We start from the raw sequence: 10,199 nt of genomic DNA, 5'->3' as shown, positions 1-10,199 counted from the left end.
GAAGTTTTGCCCTGTCTCAAGGGAGAAGGTTCCCTCATTACTGAATTTACACCACAGCACAAAGGCCAGCTTTTTAAGATGCAGTTGAAGATACACATTAATTCATAAAAACCTGGGAACACCATTCAAAAGGCTAAGCAGGTTGGGTTGTTTGTTTGTTTTGCAACAGCTGAGATTGTTACAATCCTCCACACTGCACAAAAAGCCAACAGGACTTTTATTCAGAACCATACAACACAAAGTTTTAAAATGGAAATTCAAATATTATCACATGACAATAGACTGGTGTGAAAGGAAAGTACATTTTTTTCTCAAGTCCAGTAGTTGAGTCTGAGGCTTGATTCTAGCTCACCCATAGCTAGATGGAGCCTTGAGAGCACACAGCAAACAGATGCCCCATGCTTCAGTTATAGGAACATTGGTGAGCAATCCATAGGAACTAGGACATTGGTGAGCAACCATTGCACTGAAGGGTGTTCTCTAGGTACAAAGGCAGTTGTCACAGTGAAAGGGGGAAGCACAGGGCAGAGAGGCCAAGGTTGCTGCCTCTTCAGCAGAGTACTTCCTGAACAAGTAGCTCCTAATAATATAGATGAAGTCCACTCCTCTCCGGCTGTAGGCCAAAGCAATTTCAAATCCTAGACCACCCTGAGCTTGCTGGCACTTGATACATCACCACAAACCAAGTCAGCAGCCAAGTAGAGGGTAACCACAGAGCAGAATGTGTCAGAGGAATAACCTTACACATGGGCCACAGAGCTTAGCCCACTGCAGGTTTCAGATGTTCGTTTTGGAGGCGATCCAGTCTCGATAGTAAGTCACTCGTGTGTATACTCCTGGTTTATTCACCTTGCCACATTCATCTCCCCAGCTCACTATTCCCACAAGATACCAAATTCCTCTGGAGTTTGCGTTCACCAGTGGTCCACCAGAGTCACCCTAAGGAGAGAAATATCAGCAGGCAAACAGAGCAAACGGTGCAGCAAGCATCAAACCATTATGCTCTGTTACAAGGGATAGATATTTCTGGCTCTAGACTATAGCTATAATGCAACCTCCACATTGTTTATGGAGAAGGCAGGGTGACAGCTTGTGCCTAATTCAGTCTCTCCCATTCCACATCCTCACATCTGCATTCTCTCACATGTATTATATGCAAAAATCATGCACAGAAGCACATACCTCAGCCCAAAAGCAATTAAGTCATTAATTTACATCTGTCAAGATCTTGAACCCCATAACTTAATCAAGGTTTTCCAAACATGTTTGTGTCTGGACAGGAGCCTGGGCAACCTACTCTATGTGGCCCTGCTGGAGCAGGGGGTCAGACTAAATGATCTCCAGAGGTGCCTTCCAACCTCTGTGATTCACAGCCATTCTGTGATTCTGTGATTTCTTTATTAGGAAACATCATCTCTCACCCAGTCTACCATTTTATTTCTACTATTTGGCAAAGTGAGACTTACCTGGCAGGCATCCACCTGCCCCTCTAAGTATCCTGCACACAGCATTCCAGGTGTTATCATTCCGTGGTACACTTGTCTCAAATTACAAATTCTGGTGCTTATAATTTTCACTTCTGCTTGTCGAAGTTGATTAACACTATAGCCTACAAGGAAAAGCAGCTTTAGGACTTGCACACAGGGTTTACCACCTAAAGTGCATGGGAATGACAAGTAACAAGATTTTCCTAACAGCTTTTCTGCCATGCAGGCAATAAAGGGAGATACACAATGTCTCAGAAGAAATTTATTTTCTCCTGAAGTTCTTCACTTGTCCCAAACACAACTCTTCCTCCATCTTCCATCCTCTCCAAATGCATAATGGGCATATCTGTGAAGGGATTTTCTGTACATGTTTCAGTGCTCAATTCTCAACTGTATGCCTCAAGATACACCCTTGATGCCAGTGAAAAAAGCCACTGAGTTAACTGGAATGTGGCTTTGGACAATTACTAGGCACAGCAAGAGCCTAAAACAAAACACAGGTTATTGTAAAGCTGCTCTCATAAGCATGCTTTTAGCTCTGAGCTTGGTCTCAAATCTTTAATACCAACTATTTTGAAATGAAGATCATTCTCAAGTCATTTGATGAATGTCTGAATGAGCACTGAAGACAGAATAACTGACCAAAAGAAGTTATGATATATCTATGACCAAAGCTGGAGGGCAAAGAACTTATATGAGAGTCAAAGCTAGAGGATGAGGGCCAGGAAGAATGAATGAATGAATGCAGTCTGGCACTATGATATAAACAGCAACAAAAAAGGTGCTTATTCCTGCAGAGCCAGCCTGTAGTTTTTTCCAGCTGCCAGCAAAAAGTCCCCAAAAGAGCAGTGAACTAAGTCAATGAATTATTATCAAATTATCAAATACGCCTATCAAAAAAGAAGGTGTAATCAACTCAAAATAAACAAATAAGAAAAAACTAACAGGAGGTTTCTCCAGTACATGTGTGGAAGGCACAGGAAGAGGAGAGACACTCACCGTCATTCCTCAGAGCTCCCCAACCTGTGACAAAACAGGTGGTATTGTCTGGGAAGACATGAGATGCTTCTGGAAGACAGACGCTGTGCACATCACTCGTGAACCTGATAGGGGTGGCAAGCTCCACAACAGCCACATCATATTCATGGTTATGGAGACGGTCATTGTATTCTTCATGAATGATAATGTTTCGGACAAATTTCTTCTGTTTTGGAGGTCTCAGCAGAGTCCCAAAGCTGGCAGTCCACCTCCGAGGGTCTTTTCCTCTGAAAGAGATTGGAGGTTAAGACACAGGCATACAAAACAAGATTCCCAAAAGAGCTCAGCTTTCCTATCAAGCATCAAAATGCTACATGTTGTCTAAGGAAAAAAGCAGAGTCAAGCTGCCTTACACTTCAGCAGTCCCAAAGTCTGCAGGGCCAGAAAGGTGCCAGCGACTTACCCTCTGAAGCAGTGGGCTGCAGTCAGAAGCCATGTATTACTGATCACCGACGCACCACAGCGATGAATCCCGTCAAGCTGAATACTGGCCTGCCAGGGCCATTCCCCATCCCGCGCAAGCTGCCCACCAGCTATTCGCTCCACTCCCGAAAAGGAGGTCATCTGCCTCCTTATCCCACAGCCTGTCAAAGAGAGGGTAGCTTTGCTTTAACTATCATTCAGGTTCAAGGAGATCAGGGTCTTGCTTTGGACTGGGTCACATGGCTGCTGGTGGGGTCGTAACAGGGCAGGGTTATCACGTGATAATCTTCAGCTACAGCAGTAACTCTGATAGCAGGGAAATAAGATGCCATGGTCACAAGGGTCTCAGAACGGACGTGGGGCAAACAGCTCAGTAGAATAGTTAATACCTTTTCACTAAGTCAGTTGTTGGGTACAAGAACTCTTTCCCATGCAAGTTTTATATCCAGTAGACTGTTTTGCAATTGTTTACTTAAAAAAAAAAAAAAATACTGTCTCTCTGCAAACTTCACCTTGCTTGATATGTGACCAGAGTTGTAGGAAGGGAAACATAAAATACAAGCACCCTTTAGTGGGTCTGTGCACACATGCTCATTCACACAAATTAGGCACAGCCAAGACATGTGCATGTACTGATAATTAACATAAGCATTTACACTCAATGCAGCCTTCACATGAATAGCATGTGAGTCTCATCTAAAGCAGTTAAATACTAAGAGTTTTGAGATTTTTTCCCATACAGTAACATGAGAGGTTTAATAATAAAAAGACTTCAAAAAAAAAAGGACTTTTAAGCAAGTCTGGAGTACCAAAATGTGGAGCAATTTCCATATAAACAGCCATCCAGCTGAGACAGTTCTACACTTCAACAAACATAACCCAACATCAAAATGTGCAGCAGACACTGTGCACAACCCTGTGAACTCAATAGTGCAGGCATTATTCCCATCATTTGTAACATTCCAACTGTATAGGTAAGGCAAAATGAACATGGTCAGTATATCTGAAGCCACCAAATTGCTCAAGAGTAGTCTGAGGGGAAAAAAGGGATACAGATTTTGTCAGGTCACCTCCAAGTCAGCCTTGACAATGGATAAAAGACTTTTTTTGGAAGGAAGGAAGAGGACAGAAAGAAAGAAAATGAAGGAAGAAAAAAAATGGCTGCTGCTAAAGTCATTTACAGCTTCCCAAATAGCTCATGTCTAGCCTCGTGTCCTGTATCGCTGCGCAACACCTCTGATCTGCAACATCTGGTTGCACGTGACCAGAAAGGGTCAGAGCTTCCATGCAGGGCATGAGTAGGGCAACAGCTCTTCTCTTCCAGGCAGCTATCATTAGACACACAAGCAAAGCAGTATGGCAAGAGAGGAATGACAATTTGCCAGCAGTGTAAGAGCTCCTCTGCTTTGCCAGCAAGAAGCAGAGTGCCATAAGCAGAGTCATGAGTGCCATGAGCAGCCATAAGCTGCTGCTCTGCTCACAACAGCTGTGGTCCTCATGCAAAGCTCACCAAGAGCAGCCCACTTACATGCCTAAGGAACCTACTTTCCATAGCTAACCTCAAAGCAAGAGCTGCCCACTGCCTACAAGTCTGCAAGTCTAATATTCCAAATACTAGAGTCAATACGACTGCAAGAAAACAAGACAAGTCTTCCTTGGCTCATACATTATCCATTTCTCTAGCAATTTTGAAAAGTTATTTTTCAACTTGGAAATCAAGTATAAAATCTGGTAACCACTTATAGCACCATGTCCCTGGACGAGTTTTTAAAAAGTTTAAGTACTTACAGTTGTTTAAAAGGTTTTCTCCCTTTTCCTTGTTCAGCTCTGAAATGAAAAGGAAAGAAAACACAGTAAGTATATCTATGCTCCTACCTGAAGCAGCACAGATGCCCCCTTCCTGTACCCAGAAAACATAAATGAAATGGCTTGGATTGTTGTGTGGAGTGACAATAGCATAACAGGAGAAGTGTGCTCTGTTGGAGAAGTTCAGTTAAGCTTCTATCTATCACTGAAAACATAAGGCTAAAGGAAGTACTTTTATTGCCTTAGTTCAGAGGTGAACAAGAACAGATGCCTGCAAATAGGTCCAAATAGCATTTGTATGTGCTGGGCACTGAGCATGATGTAAAAGCCTACATGCATTTGATCAGATTAAGCACAGCAAGGTGCTCAAGACGGTCTTTGCAAGTCTTCAGTACTGTCATTGACTGGAGCTAAATTGTAATGGTACTAATCTTTTCCCAACAAAAACTCTCCCTGCCACATTTTCATGGGATGCAATGACAGATTCACCGAAAAGGACTCCTGCCCTGGGAAGCTCAAGATTAAGTTACGAGCACACTTCATACAGTAATCTGGAAAAGGAAAACAGCAGATGACAGGGAAGAGAATGGTCTCAGTTCTGCATTTTTTGTTTTTTAATGACTTGAAGACTCTACATCTGGGTACAGGCTCCTCTCGAGCCCCCTGCATGCCTTAGTAAGCTCAACAGGGAGCAATACAAGTCACCAGTCATCATTTCATTTCTCTTGAATGTTGAAAACAGAAGGCAAAGTCATCAGTGAACCCACAGTTACAGAGCCAGGCCTTTTTCTGGTGAATTAGATGGGATGTAACTTGGCTCAATGGAACTAGGTCCTTTTACAAAGGCAGAAGCTCCAGTGCACAAAGCAGAGTTTGAGCTAATGTGGGTGAGTGCCAACCTGCCTTAGCTTTGTTCATACTACTTCTTGTGCCGAAGCTCTAGGGCTGTCAGGCAATAAGGCAACCTGACCAGTTCAAAATACCATTTTGAGACAGGAGAAGAAAACAGTAGTGACACATGTTTGCATAATAAAGTGAAACCCATTACACTGAGGACAACAAAGCATGAGGAACAAATTCCAGGCTAAAAACACAAACCTAAGGCACTTGCCTGTGAGTCTAAGGGTAGACAGGTCAACTTCCAAGAATGTGACGCTTGCTTTCAGCCCTTTGCGTAACACTCTGTTGATGTGACCCCAGGTTGCTGCTTCATTATCAGCTGAGGCAAATTTAAATACCAGAACGACATATGCAAGCACTCCACCAGGATCTGGGCTACAAACCAACATCAACAAAGTCAGTGGTGTCATCCTCTCTTTGCCCACTCATTCTATTTATTTTATTTTGCATTGTCTGCCTTCCTTGTACAAGAACAGGTCTGGTCTGCACAGATGCACAGAATGAATAGCGTAGCTGCGCACAGAAAAGAGGATGACTACATACATCGGTAGGTAGCAAAAGGCTCAGTTCATGCTATAACAGTGATCCAAGAGATCTTCCGGGAGCAGCTAAGTAGTGCAGCTGAGGAGGAAATGTTCCACTTGTCCCCATGCAGTTCTCAGAGAGCAGTAGGAACAATGTAAGAGTCAAACTCTTCAAAGAATGCAGGTGTCCAACAAGCCATTCCCAACAGCCATTCAAAAGATCCAGTCCAGATGCACAGAAATTAAAGAGTCTTTTGGCATTTCTTCCCATCCAAGTCAGCTGTCCATTTATTAGCTGGTTCTACTTAAGTGTTGTTTGCTCCACAGTAACTGGAGACAAAACCCTTGCTAGGTTTTCAAGTTACCAGAGCCAGACCTGATCATTTATTGCTGGTGTAAAACATTAAGCCCTATACTTCAGATTAACAGTCTACAGGAAGACCAATCCAGGCCTGCAGGCAAGGACAGCAGAGGTACACCTAAACTGGCCCAATACCCAGTTGTATAAGAAGATATCTGTAGCAAAACAGTTTGTAAAATACACTATCTGGTCAACCTAAAAGGTGTAAATAGATTGGTTGAAGCCTAGCCCCCAAATTCTGTAATTTCAGTTAATATAAGGTACACGAGGCTTGCAGAAGACAAAAATAACACTGGAAAACAATGCTAGACAGTTTAAGGAAATGTCTCACTTCCATCTAGAGACAGGTACAGTAAGAGACCCCAGAAGCAGTTCTGTGGAGAAGGACATTTGCAGAAGACAAATGTTTTTTGCTGCAGAGGGAAAAATATTCAACAGCAGAATCGGGCTTTACAGATTAACAACTCCAAACCAAAACTACATGAAGGAGAGGTATGTGCTGGCTTTTACCACTGCATAACTGCTGCACAGAGGAGAAACGCTTAGATATAAAGGTCCTGTGCGAGCGCTTTCTATGTGTCCCACTGCCTCCCCCTTCCCTAGTGTGTATCCAGGTATATCACAGTAGAATCATTTATCCCTTCAGACCCCTTCCTTCAGGGGAGAAGAGGAAGCCACCTCTTGCTGTACCTCATGCAGAGGGGTAAACACCAGGCCCTTCATTTACAGGAAGTCTGGCGTGGAGCAAGGAACCAACTCTGGATCTCTCATGCCCATGCATGCCCAGAGCAGTGAAGGCTGGAATCAACTAGTGATTCAGTCACTGAAACAGACCACAGAGAATTGCAGTTTGGAAGAATCAGTTTCCAGAAGTACAAGGTAACATTTCTCCTCCATGTTGACCTCTGAAGATGACAAAGTCCTCTGTAATGTGAACACCGAGGAAGAAGGACAAACAGCCAAGACTTAGTTGTCTTGCTCATAAAATCAAGACAACCAAGCACCTTGTGYGGTTGAGGAGTAGGGAAAAGAAAAAATTTCTCATCTCTGCTTTTTCCTCACTTTCATATTACTTACCTTAGACTGACAACATGGGACGTGATATATCTTCTGCTCAAAAAGGACTCCTTAAATATTCTGGACATCTGTTAAAGTAAAAGAGTGTGTTAAAAATGCATATGTAATACATGCATGCTCTCTATACAAAACAGAGTCTTGTGAGCCTCCAAAACATGAGCAGCTGTCTTCAGATCTCTAACTGTACCCAAGCTACAGCTAAATCTCCACTGAAGACTACAGAACTGGTGTTAACCAAAAGCAGCAGCTAAGTGGGAAGCTTTTGCTGTCCCTTTGTTCTCTCGGTGCCTGATACACTGAAGGGCTGCTGGGACAGGTAATGCATGTGCTTGCCCACAGTTTGCAAGGCATTGTTAACCCACTATGGCAAAGCTTTAAGTTTAAGGTTGCAGAGTTTCCAGTGTGGAGAAGGAATAGATGTATGATCCCTCCACTTTTTGCTGCTGAAACAAAAAAAAAAAAATGCTAATAGCACCCAGAAAGACACGCAGCCTTGATTTTCTAAATGAAAAACAAGTTGCCAGGACTTTTCCCTCAATATTTTCTCCATGTGAGGCCTTCTTACCACACTGTTTTKTCTAGTTCTAAAACAATTTTGAAGGCTCTGTCCTGCACCACCCCCAACTCCCCCTATCTGTTTTTAAAGGCAAAGAAAGCCACACAGCATCCACCCTGCCAGCTGCATACATCAGGCACTTCACCCATCTCAGGTTTATACACAGCATGGGCCCCCCATAATGTCAGATCAAGAACATGGTCTGCCAGGCATCACCCCTGCGCTGAACATGTCCATGGCTCTGCATTTACAAGTCCTRCCTCGCATAGCAGGGAGGCACAGGGTTATTTGCTGCCCTCTACAGAGATCTCCTGCAACTGTGGGCAAGCCACAAAGGCCTCAACTTCACAATGGCAGTGAAGTATCTAACTCTTGACAATTTCAAGGAAGACGGACACTTAAATACTGTTGCAATCTCGGCCCCGATCACACTGTGCCRTTTCTCTCGCCAAGCACCCAGCATCCACAACAACCTACTTCTAAGGAGTTTGGGAAGATAAATATCATATAAAAACTGCAAGATATGCAGATGATATGGCACCGAGAGCCATATGCATGAACACTGCTGATCTTCCAATTGACCCCAATGGAGACTTTCCACCAAGGAATTCCACTAACTTTCCAAAAGTTTAGGGCTAAACCTTGCCATTCCCAGTTTCTCTGTTGGCAGTTACAGGCACAGTGGACTCAACCACATGCAGCTAAATGCAGGTGAATGGCACTGCTGGGGAACAGAGTCAGCTTCTCCACTGTTTAATTTTCATCTTTTCCTCATGCTCCCAGTCCTTTGACCCAGAAATAGGTCACTATAATCAGTCATAAGACTCTTCCCCATGGGTTAGGCAGAAACAGAGAAAAATCTTAGTTTACCATTGTTTCAATCTCTTCACTCAGGTGCCTGAACTGTTCAGTGGTTTGCCTCCGGTAGTAAGGGTCATAGTCGACATTGGAGATTTTGAAAGTTGTGTTGTAATATCGGTCCTCATCTACAGCAGAAGAAAAAGAAAGATCACTGATTGTCCTCATTACAGTTGGACATGCACAGCACCTCAGAGAACATGCCCAAATCAGGCTGCCAGGCTCTAGCTCTGACCCTATCAGGTGGGGAATCATAAATTCAGCCAAGCTCTGAGCAGCGCCACACGAAAGGATGGCTCTGGGTCATCCTGTTGCTCCCCRAATGTACCCATTCAGCCATCAGGTTAAGTTTAAGATCTGGCCTTGAAGTGAATGGCAGACAGGAGCCTTGTAATGCAGAATTAGCAAAAGGCAGAGCTAGAGCAATAGGACAGCTACCTCATATCCTGGCCAGGTTTATCTGCTGCCCAGAGGTAAGCTATGGCCTCCTCAAGTCTCAACAAGTTGAGACAGCAGAGCAGCCAGTGCCATTCTAGCAGGAACACATTTCAAATTCCCTCATTCACGTATCTCAGAGCCTGGGAATGGGATGGCTTCATTCAAGAGCTACTAGAGCTTGTTTGTTGCCAACCAGGATGCTTGAGCTCCAGGAAGCCCACACCTCTCCTGTCTTGCTCATTCAGAAATCTCCTAGAGGTGTCAGGTTCAGCTCTGCAAAAAGCCTATCCAAGATCACAGGCTAGACACAGCCCTGACTTACACAGAAGGCTGTTGGCTATTGACTAAACACTAGTACAGGCAGCAGGGAGCCAGAAGAAATAGAGACAGACAAAATCGAATTCCTCACTTCAGGTAAATGATATTTCAAGTATTCTTTCAAGTTAAGACAGGACTTTAATAGAATCTACATAAGTTTTCTCATGTGGATTCTATGCACAGGGGGTAAATTTCATCCCTTCATAACCAGGCAGGAGCACTTAGCAAGTGCAACAGATATATAATGCCTTGTGATAGGGGGGAGGGGGAGGAAGTACACTTACCACTGCACAAATAATATGTGATCAAGCCAATGACAAGGGCCAAACCCAACACCACTGACAAAGTGATGATTGCTATCTTCCACGGCTCCATGGGCTTCATTGCTGTGCTCAGCTGGATCAATACCTGCA

General features: G+C 43.8%; 1 protein-coding gene across 5 annotated transcripts in view; it reads right to left on the bottom strand.

Moving 5' to 3' along the window:
* Positions 1-444: 444 nt before the first annotated feature.
* Positions 445-10,199, bottom strand: part of LOC146601235 (transmembrane protease serine 11E-like) — a 42,558-nt gene continuing 32,803 nt past the window's right edge. For all 5 annotated transcript variants that reach the window (XM_085310073.1, XM_085310063.1, XM_085310082.1 and 2 more), the window contains 9 exons: positions 10,071-10,194; positions 9,043-9,158; positions 7,617-7,684; positions 5,866-6,029; positions 4,737-4,775; positions 2,929-3,109; positions 2,487-2,752; positions 1,467-1,609; positions 445-939 (listed from right to left, as the gene is read on the bottom strand). In XM_085310073.1, coding sequence (XP_085166199.1) covers positions 778-939; positions 1,467-1,609; positions 2,487-2,752; positions 2,929-3,109; positions 4,737-4,775; positions 5,866-6,029; positions 7,617-7,684; positions 9,043-9,158; positions 10,071-10,194 — 1,263 coding nt within the window. In that variant the 3' untranslated portion in view covers positions 445-777. The remainder of the gene's footprint in view (positions 940-1,466; positions 1,610-2,486; positions 2,753-2,928; positions 3,110-4,736; positions 4,776-5,865; positions 6,030-7,616; positions 7,685-9,042; positions 9,159-10,070; positions 10,195-10,199) is intronic.

Source organism: Rhea americana, unplaced genomic scaffold (assembly GCF_003343005.1).
Source record: "Rhea americana isolate MKP2758 unplaced genomic scaffold, rheAme1 scaffold_107, whole genome shotgun sequence".
NCBI classification, from domain to species: domain Eukaryota; kingdom Metazoa; phylum Chordata; class Aves; order Rheiformes; family Rheidae; genus Rhea; species Rhea americana.
This window is presented reverse-complemented; position numbering and strand designations above follow the sequence as displayed.